Source organism: Phaethon aethereus (assembly GCF_964289735.1).
Source record: "Phaethon aethereus genome assembly, chromosome: Z".
Lineage (NCBI taxonomy): Eukaryota > Metazoa > Chordata > Aves > Phaethontiformes > Phaethontidae > Phaethon > Phaethon aethereus.
The window spans coordinates 43,701,551-43,716,619 of NC_138577.1; the positions used below are offsets into that span (position 1 = coordinate 43,701,551).

The 15,069-nt window shown below is 37.2% G+C and overlaps 1 protein-coding gene across 1 annotated transcript in view; it reads right to left on the reverse strand.

Moving 5' to 3' along the window:
• Positions 1-15,069, reverse strand: part of LOC309415893 (guanine nucleotide-binding protein G(q) subunit alpha-like) — a gene marked incomplete at both ends in the record, with an annotated part of 134,335 nt that overhangs the window by 19,568 nt on the left and 99,698 nt on the right. The window contains 3 exons of the mRNA XM_082013571.1: positions 1,583-1,712; positions 2,572-2,700; positions 14,867-15,021. Of these exons, the coding sequence (XP_081869697.1) occupies positions 1,583-1,712; positions 2,572-2,700; positions 14,867-15,021 (414 nt within the window). The remainder of the gene's footprint in view (positions 1-1,582; positions 1,713-2,571; positions 2,701-14,866; positions 15,022-15,069) is intronic.

A 15,069-nucleotide genomic window follows, 5' to 3' on the forward strand; every position in this document is an offset into this window, starting at 1 on the left:
TCGCAATAGTTGGAAAGTAGTTACAGAAAAGCTACCACAACTTTAAACACCACTTGAGTCATTGGAAAGCCCAAAACATAAAGGAAATCTTCAGTCAGATGTCCTGTTCAGTTCCCAACATGTGAACCTTTTTAGTTTATGAGAACACAGAGCAAGATTGTATACTCCAAATGACTCAGCCCAGGAAGGTATTGCTCCACCTTCTACAGTAGGGATGCTCTAAGTCATGATCTGCACACTGAAGTTATCTGGCAAATCACAGCAAGGGTCTGAGCAAGCCACCTGAATGAGACAGAATACATTTAATCGGGAAGCAGAGTCTGGTAAACCTAAACCTACAAGCAGCTCTCTCTGTGAGAAAGACAGTGTGAAAACACAGTGATAAATAGCTAACATCAGGAAGTTTGGAAGTTTATTCTGGATAGCTAGAATAGCATTTGAAAATTACCATAACTAATTTGCCTTTATGTGATTTCCAATATATCTTGTTTTGACTTGTATAACTAAAATGCTTAATACTTCTGTGTTGACTTCGTGGCTATGAAAGAATAATGCTAACAGAAAAAGACAGAACCAGACATTTCTGTCTTGGCTTGGAATGAGCCAAGTCTGAGTCAGTTTTCTTTTTATCTACATGTCTAGCTTCCAAAATTAGAAGAGATTAAGTTGGTGCAGATTACATACTCGTTTCTGGAAATTCACCTTTGAATTATATAGTTGATTATTTAACAAACGCATGGATATTTTTCTTTTATGGAAAGTCTATGAATTCAGAAGCTTTCAGAGCTCTCAGACTTTATTAAAAATGAATTCTGAAGAAAGTTCAGCATATCTACATGAATGTCCAGGGACATCTGTTTTACCTTGTTATGTCAACCATTCTCTTCAACAGTTAAACCCACATGCATGCAGTGATGAGGAACATTCAAATGTTCTCTTTTTTTCACTTAACATTTTTAAGTGTTTGTTAAAAAACTTGGCAGAGGACAGTGCTGGTGCAGAACTCATAAAGAGTTTGATGAGCAACTTAAAATAGTCCTTAGGAAAGAAAAAAATCTAAACATTAAATAATCTCCCTACTGCGTAAAACTGCATTCAAAATACTGGATACTAGTGTGCTTTGCCTCCTCAGTTCATCCACTTTCTTACTTCTGTTATTTTTTGAAATGAAAGTACAATATACATTCTATGCTTTAAGTCAATGGAATGAAGTTTATGACTTTAGGGTCTGTTCTAGCAAAGAATCTATAAACTTTGTCTTCATTTCCACCACCTATTTTTGTGGCTCTGCTACGTAACACTAACTGCACAAATAGCTACACTAAGAACATTTCTCTATATTCAACTGTATGCCCCTTCAACACAACACAGATAGGCTTCTTTGAATCCTCCATGGGATGGGATCAGCTTTGCCATATTTGAAGACTGATCCCCACCTCCTTTCTTGATCCCTGTAGTGCTACTCACTCCATTGGGTACAGTCGTGTACGACTGCTGGCAGACACATTTGGAAAACATCTGGGAATGCACAAGTGAAGTTATTTTTTTTTTAAACGGGTGCTTTTTGCTGATGCTTGCTTACCTCATTGTCTGACTCCACAAGCACTTGATCATATTCACTAAGAGCTACTAGGAACATGATAGATGTGACGTTTTCAAAGCAATGTATCCATTTTCTTCTTTCTGATCGTTGGCCTCCTACATCCACCATTCTGCAAAATTAACATCCACATCAACTCCATGAATACCTTAACAGATAAACACACAAGGACACACATACAATAACAAAATCCAAGAATTTAGTTGAAAACATAGTTTGGTTTGTTTTTCTTAATGATTTTTTCCATTGATATTTAATGGAATCTGTTGTAAGTAGACAGGTAATCATATTTGCTTTTAAGTATGATGTGTTTTCTGTATTTAATTTATTGTGGGACTCAAAGCCCTCAGATTTCTGAGATACAAAGGCCTCACGAGCCATGATTTGGCTGTGTATGCCCTGTGTATTCATCAGAAACACATGTGAACAGAATAGACTTGGTGGTCTGCCTTTTCCCCCCCATATTACCAGAGTGAAAATACCCAACTTGTTAAAGCTTGCCCCATTCTAAGAGGACAAATAGAACACAGTATGTAAACAACTGTACTTGCATTCAAGTAGGGTGATTACTCTCTAAAGCAGAGTAATTCCCCTCTAAAAAACAACTACATGAGTGTTAACTTTGTATTATATAATTTACATGAATTACGAGGACACATAATTGTATTTTCAGATTATTAGTCATAATGAAACTATGATATGTATTATTGAAAAGATGAATTGCAAGTTTTCTATCAGTAATAACCACCTTCAGAAAAAGACAAACCTAGTTGCCTTTCATCCTTCTGACATCTTTTAACAGCAGCTCCTTATTATATGTGGACAATTACATGAAAATATAATGACCAAGCTCAAATTTTAAAAACATAGAATAGTTGCTTTTTATGCACTTTTAGCCAATACTCTATACATGGTATTACTAATGTAAAAGGAAATGACAAAGCAAGTGGGTGTTAAAACTTTATTTCTACCTGAAAATGACACTTTGTAAGTCGAATGGATATTCAATGATCCCCGTTGTTGGGACTCGAACTCTGAGCACATCTTGCTGAGTTGGCAGATAGGTGGAATCTGCTATGCGGTCCAAGTCATTAAGATAGCTATAGACAGGGAGAAACAACAGGAATGCAAGACAGTAACACCATCATCCCACTGAGGAAAAGATAAAGGAAGACTTGGGAATGGATATGGGCTGTGGGGTAGAAAAGTACAACAGAAAAGAGAGCATTATTGGCATAAAAGAGGGGATAAAGTATAAAAATGTGCTCCATCATCCCTTCCTCTACACTTTCATAGCTTCAAATACATTCTACAGAAGGGGAGCATAATTATTCTGGTTTCTTTAATGCAGGTTTGCTTGGTTTTCACTTGCAAAGTCACCAAAGATTCAAAGTTTTCAATTACATAATTCTAGGCAATTTAGAGACAAATAATACTATGAAACGTGTGAGGAATATAAAATTGCACAGCTGTATTTGAATATGTAACCTATTTCTTAATATTCATTCTGCAGTGTCTACACAGCTACATGGATAGACAAACATAATCTCCCAAGGAATGCTGAACTGCTATAGAACAGATCATTATCAGTTATAAAATGATAAGAGGATAAATGGTACTGTTTGGGAATTTAGGAATGAAAATTTAAAAAGGAAAAAACCCACCCACTGACAAATTAAAAAATTCTCTGCATCTTGTTATTGGAAGGCAGCACTGATTATTTAGTGGTATCTCTGACACCTGAAATTCCTGCATTCACACAGAAACTTCCAATTAACTTAAGCCTGCAGCACATGAAATGCACCCCAGTCAGTCAGCAAGTAATCCAAAATTGCTCTACAATTGCTTGTAAAGGTTCATTGACCACAACACAAAACTATTCTGCTCTTTCTTAATGGTGGGTCCAACCATAAAGCACCAGTGTACTCAAAGTTTTACTTAAATTATCATAAAAGACATGCTTCGAAAAAAGAAGTGTACCAATGTGTGTATGATAGACTGTTCGGGTTCAGGAGCTGGACATCTCATGAAATCAGTGCACCAGGCAGCTTGGGCTCTCCCCATGGTAGAAGTCTGGGAGAAAGATTGCTGCAGGAATTAAGTTCTTGGGCATTTGGTTACTTCCCAGCACAAGAATGACAGAGTTAGCCACTGAGGAGATAAATTAAACTATAGATGCCCTCATTCATTCTAGGGGAGGAGAGCAATGGTCTTGTAATTTATTGAATGATGACGAAGTATCACTAAGCTCTGAACATGTTCTTTTCCTTGTAGTTATTAGTGAAGGTGCTCTTTTTAAATAAACCCACAGAAGAAACTATTAGGTTTCTTCTAGATGCTCTGAATAACTTGTTAACAAGATAGTGAGAGCAAGTTATCCTGAACAATGACAGAAATAAAGCAGTTTGATTTCTACCTTACAGCAAAAATACGGAAGAATTAATTTGTTAGCTCTAGAACAGAGCCAAGAACACTATTAAATCTCCCTCACTAAGATTTTATTCACGAAAGATTAATCTGATAGTAAACATTCAATGTGAGAAAGTTACACATAGTTAGAAAGATGTATTGAATCATATTTCTCAGGTAAGTCAGAAGCTACTACTCCGAAAATATTTTATGAGAAGCCTGATTAGTTCCTGCCAATAAGAAAAAGCCTTGAAAGTCTGAGGACTTCATCTGCCCTCAGTTGTTTTACAGAAAAAGAGTGGACAAGAACAACATCAATTTGTTGGGGAAGCAGAAGTGTAAGTGAAAGAAATCCATAACCACCACAATAAGAAACTGACAAGAGACCCTGAACTAGCTTCTTTTTCCCTCCCACACCACAAAAAATTGGTTTTGGTTTTGTTTTGTGAATGTATTTTGGAAGTGTACAAAGAAGCATTGTGGGTCATTACATGCTAAAGTGAGTTACTGGAAAACATTAAAAGGGCAGATGAGGTGGTTTTTTTTTCCCTAACACAAATCACTGAAGTCATTTAGTTCCAGAAACATTTAGTTCCATATCCTTAAAAAATACGTATCTTTTCCCCATCCTCATTCAGTTCTGCTCAAGATACACTCATTTGATCACTGAACAGCAACCTTCTCGCTCATTTCACCTGTAGCACCTCACAGAGCCTATACAGTCCACAGAACAGTCCTTATCCATCCTTATGGACTCCCATTTCTTTCCCTAGATTTCTTCACTTACCAGATCAAAGGTAGTTGGAGTCTCTAAGTGTCCTAGATTATACATTCAACACAGAATCAAGGAAGCAGTGTCAAAACCAGTAAGAGCATCTCACAGAAAAAAAATCAGATAGCATGCACAAAACCCTTTTAAAAGAAAATCTCTGATACTGAAAAATCATAACCAGAATCTACAGTCCAACAAAAGCAATTTAGAATATATCCTTCATTTTTTGTTTACCAATAATGACATTTATCACCTACCATTTTTCCTTCTAACCTAAAACTTAATAAGCAAACATACTATTTTATTTATATGAAAATGTCCCAGTTCTTTGTTGCACAATCTTACTTTTTCATCTTTTTATTATTGCTAGTTTCATGCTGTAAGCATACAGCAAAGTCAATTAAATTCTTTTCAAGTAGAAAAAAAAAATTCTGTTAAGTTTTCATTTGTTGTTTTTTATTTGTTTATTTTTTTAAGAAAGGCATTTCTGCTGAAGAATCACTTGTGCTGGAATTCAGATTTTAATGAAGTTTGTGCATTGTTGCTGTGAAGCAAAGGAGCAGGTGTTTTCTTCTACTGACTTTAACAGTTCTGCAGATCAGTTACACTACCTGTTACCATATGAAGATACGTAATTTCACATTCTGCTATCAACTTCATGGGGATTAAATATGTTTCTGGAAATCAGACTGAAAGCCTTCCCTCCAGCACCAACACAAAGTTCTCTCTGAGATACTCTAAAATCACTAAAAACTCCTTAAGTCTCTCTTAAAATTCATGTAACCTCTAAGCCAAAGTAACTTAATTAATTAAAAAAAAAAAATTAGCTTTGGGTAAAAACATGTATCATTGGGATTGACATCAGGGACTTTCTCTTCCATTGTACCCACTGCTTTAAATCACATCTGAAGGTTTTTCATATATTGCAGAAACAAATTGTCTCTCATCAGTCAGGTGCAATCTTCCTAAAGCGCCAGTGGGAGCAATCAACAATCATTATCGTGACTTTTGTATTAAATGCATAACACTATACTTCTATGGCCATAGTACTACATAGACAAAAACCAAGACATTTTATCTTCTTGAAGCACAAGAATAATTTTTGGACTGTATTAGGAGGGGATTTTTCTGAGTAACTAATTTGTTGGGTTGACTCACTATTTCAAAGTGCTGAGAGGGTATCCCTCTGTAAATGAACACAGGTGACTGTTTAAGTAAAAAGAAAAGACAACCGGAATACCACAAATATTTAAAGACATACTACCAGCACACACAATTTCCACATATTACTACTATGGCTGTTCCTGCATCATTGAAAATTTTAAATTTCATTTATTTGTTTTATCATAGTTTAATTCACTGCCACAATACAGACTTATATATTCAAATCTTCCTCATACCAAAAGAGTTGGAAACATAACTTTTTTTTTTTCCCCCACACGAAAGCTGGGGTTTAAAGAAATTCTCTGATCACCAGGGGAACGCAGAACTTAAGCACAGACTTTAAGCATCCTACAGCTTATTAAACTAACAATTTATTTACTTTTCAGTTAATTTTCCAAGCAGCAACTTTAAATAAAAACATCAAAACATGCTAGCCAATTCTTCTACACCTTCAAATGTGCTGGCTCAAGCCCTACTGTAGCTGCACCTCTGCCCATCCCCAGCTGCCAGCTCTTTTGCTTGTGCAACAGCCTGGTAACATTTCTGTGAAAATTATTAGGAATAGTGAAGAAACACTATTGAAATTGTTCAAATTAAGCTAGTTTATTTGATAGATACAGCCTGGGGTGTAGGAAGTCCATAAGCTCCAGCAGGAAAGCAGGGTGGAGTTACTTCCTCCACTGGCTTATCTGCAACCAGAAGAGGACTTAAGAAGCCAGGGCTACGTGAAATGTTTCGAGCCTCTGAATTCACATGGGTGAGGAATGAAAGAAAATGAAGATTTTTACTGACTCTTTTGTATATCTGCTTATTATTCACCATGGCTTTAAAGCACTTCTCTAATGCAGCCCTGAACAAAGTACTGACAAATATATCGCTCACCTGGGCAAACAAGTCCTAAGCACATACAAAAAATTTAAGCACTTAAAAGATATGCATGGAGTATTTTAGCATAAGTGTGTAACTCAAAATGCATGCACAAAATACTGCCATCAGCCTTTGCAATGCAGCTAACTCTTCAACGTATACTTGAAATGGCTACACATGCACTCTTGCAAACAAACCACTGGACTTGTCATAAACATACATTTCCACAAAACGAGTGTTGTCCTGAGGTCTAGTCCAAAAGTGGCTAACCACCAGCGTTACCATGGGGAGTTCAGTTGTACAGGTAGCAGCAACTGTGCAAGCCATTTAGGTCTCAACTGTATGGCATTCTGAGTTTATTTTTCCCACCTGCTAAGAAATGTCTTCCTTTGATGAGACACGCTGTAGCTATATGGCCTCTCACCCAAACCGTACCTACTCAGATAGGTATTATACAAAAGGACAAAAAAAGGGAAAATTGCATAAAATTACTTAAAAAAAAAAAGCCAAACCACACAGGCCTGAGTAAATTTATAGTACAGACCAAGTTTAAAAAGTCAATTGTACGTGTAATTAGTTTTGTAAAAATGAATTTCAGTGGCTGCTGAGGTAATCTTCCAGGGGTTGCTACAGCAACAGGCAGAAGGTGCATTACCCAGGCGATGTGTGTGTAATGAGCTGCTGGCAGCGGCCCTTCCTTGACGTCAGGAGAAACTGCCACCGTCTCGCAGCACGCTTGTGACCTGCACACTGACCAGAGGCAGAGGAAGCCTTTTGTTTCCCAGTCAGCGCTGAGAGAGAAGTACTTTTTTTTAATGCACTTTACATCACCCATGAAAAGGTTCCAGCCTGCAGCCAGCTTCAGGGAAACTGCCAGCCTATGGAGGTGCTAACGATGCCCTTGCAAGAGAGCACGTTTCAAAGGTACTCTTTGTCGACACTTCAAAATAAACAGCAGAAGTGGGATCATGGGAGTTTGGCATCAGAGGAGGCTCTGTACTTTCCTATATGCCTTTCCCATACAGAAATCAGGCAAAGTAAGACCCCTAACCTTAATAAACAGATCAGAGTTGTTTTAACCAACAACCTTCTTCAATAAGCCAAATATAACCCGCACCGCAACGAAGAGGTAGCTCAACATTCAGCCTTAATTCATTTCCCAGAGCTACATCACCTGATGAAGACAGACCACCAAAACTTATTTGCATTTACTTTCAGTGAATGAGGTCTTGAAGCACCTTCAACATGAAGAAACATGGGGCAAGCAATTCAAACAAACACCCTCCTCCAGCCATGAGCTACTATTTTCCAGCATCTTTGAGGTCAGATTTTTGTTGCAGGTAATCAGGTGATAAAGTAGCATTTTCGCAGGAATAATTTGGTAAGATGGATTTCTGTAACTTTAAACTAAGTTTAGCGTATAGCTTAATTAATCATAAGAAGGCATTAAGGCATGGACAGACAAAAGTACAAAAGCTACAGCCTTCATCCATCTCTAACACTCATTTCCCTTTTAGAGGTTAAAAATGAGATTGCTCTATTAATCAGTACTGCCTAATAACTCTTCCCAAACTCGGCAGGCAAAACGGATGTAGAAAGATGCTGAATTAATATTCATTAGCACACTAATAAACCCTGTGCTTAGAAGGAGTCTGCCTGAGAGAACTTGTGCGCACAGGAGAAATCTCTGGGGAGCAGAGTGCCTCTGAAATGCACCGCTGAGGAGAAGGGATCTGCCTGGCACCAAACCAGACACACACTCAGAAATCTCTAAAACAAGACCAAACATGCTGAAATAGAGGTAATTACTGACACTGATAAAAGGGTCAGTCTAAAATGAGTAAAGATGTGCTGTTAGCATCCAGCCAGCAAACAACGTGCCCGTTTCTTTATATGGGGAGAATAAGAGTACAGGGGAAGAGGGAAGGGACAAACCCCAAGACACTCTACAACCTTTGTTGTTTAACAGAAAATTTGTTGGGTGATTTCAGTGTAACCACAGCTATAAAAGCAAGGCTTACCAGCAACATTTCATATGCAAATGCTTTCACTGTGTTTAACCACATGACCACATGGCTGACTTTTTCTAAGTATGATAGTAACCATGAACATTTACATCTTTTCAACCCTCAAGCACAGGTTTAATGCAAAAAAAAAAAAAAAGAAAAAAAAAAAAGTACTTTTCTCGAAGTTAGGATAGTTCATAGGTATGACCCTCTACAAAATGCTCTCTCTCATACACATATGGTGGCAGTACAAGTGAAAATAAAACCCTAACCAAAGTCTTTGACTAAGGCTGATTAGGCAAACTATTTAGTAAGATTTGACTGAACTTTGGAGACTGTCTATCCTTGTTTGGGTGCAGCTAACCCTCCTTGCTGTGGCTGGGGTTTGGTGTGGCTTTTAGGGGTTGGAGTTTTTGTGTCTTTGTTCTGCAAAACTCTGAACTGGCTGATGTGACTACCCCAAACTAGCAGTAATTTTGATCATGTGCTGGAAAACAAGCTTTTAAAGGGAAAAGCCTTTTTCTGCATTTTTGAGAACACATACAACTTTCTTGTCTCTCAACTTCACATATACTAAATGTTAAAGTTGCTCTAGCAGGATTTTTCCTACCTCACAGAGCTGCCAGAGTAACTGCCACAAGCGTCCTGTTCGCTAACAGGCAGCAGCACAGTAAATGGAATAAATTTTCAGTGTACAAACACGAGCCATGAAAAAAGCTAAGTGTAAACAAGTACTGGCTAGGTTTTCAGAATTTCTGTAGAGGTTTGCATTTCTGAGCCTCTGCACCTGTGGTGAAAAGTTGAGGCACGCTTACCAGTTTCCAGAACTATCTAATCTTAATCTGAAGTAAACACAGTAAACCTAAGAGGTTTGCAGTGAAGCAGGAAAAAGTCTGCACTGTGTTCTTTTTATCCTTATCCCACCCAAATCCTACCAAGCTGTCTCCCTCCGTTTCCTACATGGCTAAAAGCCAGCCTTAGCAAAGACTAAAAAAAGCAAGTCATGAAATAAAAAAATGTTTGTGCAAACTTTTCTTAATAGGAAATGTGGCTTAAAAATTGTACAGATACTAAAAACATGTTCAGTGCTGCATGAAAAAAAGGATCCTGAAAGAAATACATACTGTATACTGCTTTATATAACCCCACTTCCCTTTCTGAACTTCCCTAGTTCTGTTGCATAATTTTCAGTTTTTCTATAGGATGCAGTAGATTTCATGGCCCATCTTTCTTCAGACCTTCCTTTTATATTTGGGGACTATATCTACGGCGTAAGACAGGGTAAGCATGGTTCTGCTGCTAGTACTTGACCTTAATCTTCAGACTTTAATTTTATTTGCTGTTTTACTGCAAAGCTTATACAAGTAAGGCTGTGTACACTGTGAATACATAAAAGCAGAATCTACTGTTCTGCAACACAAATTGCCCCCAAATACAGCTTTAGAACCTTGAAGTACATTTCTATAAATGAAGGGAAGAAAGAATCAATAAACAGTATTAACATGTTTATTAAATAATGATGCACTAATGTATCTTATAAAAATCATGAGTATATGGTTTTCTCACCCACAACAAATGACTGTTGCACAGATACCAGATAGACAGTTGTTTGTAATTTGCTCTACCAGTGCCAGCTGCATAGCAGGTCTCAATTTAGGACAATATTAGTCCTTCTGACAGGCTCACACAGTCCCATGATGCCCTAAAAATTCCCTACAGCTTCATGAAATAAAAGAATGAATGTTCTAATTGCTAGAGGCAATACCAGCAAATGGAGTAAATTGCTGCAGCAAAAACTTCCCCTAAACACATCCTATTTAGCACCCAGTAATTCCACTGAAACACACCTGTTTCAGAACTAGAACATGGAAGCAAAATGTTACTTTTAATGCACAGGTATGAAGGAATTAATTGTTCAGCTGAAGTTAACGAAAAACTTCAAACTCAAATACTATCACACAAAAGTTATTAATGACCAGAGCACTACGATTCAGGCAACGGTTTCACAAAAGGTGAAACATGAACTTTAATGAGCAGACATCATTACGATTTACGCCCTTCTTTCCTGTTAACAATCAGTGATATTCTGAAGAAGTCCTGAGTCACATCCTGGAGCTCTTATTACATGGTAAAATACTGGAATCTGCATTTCTGTACTAACTGTCCAGCTAACTAAACTCACATGATCATAGGTATGTGCATGGCTGTGTAACTGTAGGAATTAACTTGTTAAAGGTGATAGAAAATGCAGAAATAAAAGCCTGAAGGACTCTCATGTATGTATGAGAATGCCATGGCATGTATGACTAATAAAGGCAGTGCATTAAATAACAAAGTGGGGTATTAAATACCCGCTGGCATCGCTAACACAGCAGGGTAGGAACTCGAAGGAAAATTATATTTAATTATTTGAAGTGTTATAAAACACAGCCATAGAAGGGGAACTAAACAGATATCTTCAGTGCTTGTGTAGCAACTAAAAAGTCCTTGGCTGGAGGTACACATGACATAATACTTCCATTTCATGGGGCCAGAGAAAGATGAAGTTTTTCAGCAAGGCTCTGGGACACTTTCCAGTACTAAACACTTCCTACTTTTTCTTCACAAACGGAAATACCTTAGTGGCATATTGGGGAAAAATGGTCACAAAATCTCCATAAATTCTAGTTGCAACCCAAATTCTGCAAGTTGTCACGTAACTGTGGAATGTTACTTATGGCAACTGCCTCTCTTACTGACAACAGTAAGACTGTTGCATCTCCTTTCTCCAGGCTTTGAAAATCATACCATTGACTGACAACCTGTTTGCATTTGGGTTAAAGTCTTGACACCCTGTACAGTATATATAGAATGACCTCATCTCACGCAGCTATCACTTAACGCAATCCACAGTGTGGTGTTGGTTTACATCTGTCTCACACTGTGAAGACTATCTTAAAGGGAAGTGGCTTAGTGGTAAGTAGGTGGCTAAGTCGCCCTGTCATGTATACAGGAAGTGAATAATCTCTATTTACCTTATGTACTCTTGACTTTACCACAGAGAAGTCTAGAAATCGGTTTTAAAAACAACAAGAACACCCAACCTTTGGAGCAACCAAAGGCAAGGGAAGAGAATGGAATGTATTTGCTGAGCCTCAAAGAGGTTCAAATCAACTCCCCTGATGCAGGAAATTTTCTTTCTTAGAATCTACTCTCACCTCTTCTGGTAAACACACATCTCATACATTCTTCCAGGGTACTAGCAGTGGGTGTAAAAACATCAAAAGTGTAGCTAACAATGACAAAAGCATGTCAAAAGATGACAGAAAGTTAAAGTATAGAAACATACAGTATCTATTAGAAACCAGAATCAGAATTTAGAAACAATAAAAGAAACAGAAAATACAGAGGAAGATATTGAGGAAGACAATGTGTAATAACACTGAGGGGTGAAAAAGCAGCAATACAGGGAACAGACTGAAAATACGACGACTACAAAAACACGGGAAAGCTACTGAGAAGATGAGAGGCTCATGCAAGGGATGAATGAAGAATATGTGTGACATATTGACACGTAAGCATATGTGTCAATATTTTTAAGCATATAAGAGATCTGGTGGACAACAAAACCATTTTGGTTTATACATCAGATCAGAAGAAATCACTAGGACTCAACAAGTCAATGGGCACTGGGTGCTTACTTCTGTCTTACTGCCTTGTGAATCCCAGTAGTAAGTTTTAAGCATTCTGTTTTCTTGCTTTGTGTCAGGGACTTAAAGCTAGCAAATTCTTTTTGGCTAAACACACACATTATATTTTCGAAACAATGTTTCTTTGGTTTCTGCTAATTGCTTTTACTGGACTTACATATCTGAAAAAACTCTACTTGCAAGCATAAATACATGACAAGCTCTTCTAAAAACTCATATACAATGATTCGCAATTCTAATTTAAAACAGATTTTGCAGAAATCCATAGTAGGAATTGTAATAGATTACAGTTAAAATCACCAAATCTGCAAAAATTCATGTTAAATTGCTAAACATGTTTAGCTTGAAAAATAACCAATCAACTAGTACATTTACCTTGTGCAAGGCAATGTACTAGCAATTTACTTCTATAGCTACTTAATGAATTATCCCCTACCATTTTTAATACTACCCAAAAGATCCACTATGGTGAACAATTTCATTAGAACTAGGTCAAAACTAAGGTATTCAGCACAATCTGATCTGAAGTAGCATCAGATGATTATTTCCTACTTTGGAGACCAAGTAATTCTATTTTTATCTTTTAAGGCAAGCACACAAAATACCTACATTTATTTCAACTTTAAAAACAGTATCACATCTGTTGTGGAAATAAAGTTAGGACCTACAAATACAAGAAATTCAAAGTATAAGACAAGCTCTGCTTCACCTGCTACTTAACGTTTGCTGCTCATTTCAGTATGGAAACAATATGAAAGTATGTTGTCAGTAACTTGGCTCTGAAATTTTATTTTCACCATTTATGCATCCTGAATTTTTTCACTTTATGTAATATTCTATTTGTTTTCTTACCACTAAAACCCAAAACACAGTATGGCATCTTTGGGGACAGTGAGAATCCAAACAATAAATGAGAGATGGCACTGGTTTTCCACCACTCTGCTCCAAATTATGGACACACAAATATAAAAGTGGTATACTGGGGAGGTAACTAGCTCCACACGACAACAAACTGCATTGGACAACAGGAACCCTATGCATGGGGCAAATATACCAGGAGAAGAACATGGTGCAGTGACAACATCGGAGCAAATCTAGAGACCTATGTCAAGTATCTGTAGCTCTTCAGCTGCATAAATTGCATAAGCAAGATACTATTAAGTTTGTCTTGACTAAATCACATATAAAGTCTTGTACTAGGCAAGAATCCCCAGACAGCTGTGCAGATAAATGTCATCCCAGACCTCTCATGCCTATAACCCTGTTCCAATGAGCTTAATGGGAACTTCACGGTACCTTTCTGTTCTTCTGTGCTTTCCTCAATAAGAGGCTTTCATTCATGTACACCTGACAAATGTGGAGTGTAATGACATCATCAGAATAATTTTCATAACTAATACAAAAATTCATGTGGGAACCATGGAGGATTTTGCCACAGCTTTTAATAACTAACTATACTGTATTTTTAATGGTCAACACCAAAAAGTCATCATCTCTTACCATTATCCATTTCTTTGGCAACAGATAAGAAATTTTGTCTATATGCTACATAACTCAAGAGTAACTGGATTTCATGGAGTCAACCTTCAGGCTGCCCTCAGATTCCAATGTTAAATTTCACACTGTTATTTTATCAGATTCCTGCCCCAAGAAACTAAAGGCATAACAATTCAGAGATAGTTTAGTCACACATGCTTTTTTATTATTGTTGATCTATAACAAACAGAGTTTAATTTAAAGCGCTTTTCCTGTTGTCTTACTGGCAGCCATGTTCTTGAAAGTTTAGGCTTTTTTTTTATAAAAGAAAGGCAGTTAAGAAAACACAGAGACTTGCTTAGTACTATCTACCTCACCACCAGGACTGCAAAAGCAATCTGTGAGGAAAAGGGGAAAACCTGGGAAAACAGGAGTTCTGGGGCATTATAGTTTTTACGAATTGTATGGAGGTCTACCTTCATTGCACTTCCCAGTATTCACTACTGTCATACTGAAAGTATTTTTGTCCAGTTTGCATTTGTGAGTGTATGTCGGAGCAGAGTAAGGGCTTGAGCTGCTCTAACAAAAGAAAATAAAACCACCAGTGATTAACTATCCCTAGTCAGAATCTTACTTTAATAATTCAAATGATCACAAACTGTCATTCTGTGAAACAAACACAGATATAAACCTAAAGGAGATGTACTCCGCTCCCTAAAGTATCCTCCAAATTCAATTTACTAAGTGTATATTCAGGTATGTTTGTGCTGCATATGCATACAAACATGCATACAGACTTACAGTATAAGAAGATAAAAACTGAACATTACTTTGTTAGAAAGAGAAAACGATATATAGTTGTTTGTAGCCACTGTGTACTTACTATTTAGTTGAATCTGATAATTGATACTCCCGTCGTCTATCGTAACACTCCTGAATTCCAGGGTCATTCCATAAGCTTCTTATTGCATCTACATATGGGTTCTCAAAAGTTGACACCTTCTCTACATCGACTTCTCGAACTAACTGTGCATGAGCCTAATTAAAAACAAACAAAACAGTGCAATTTACTTCATTTTCTATGTT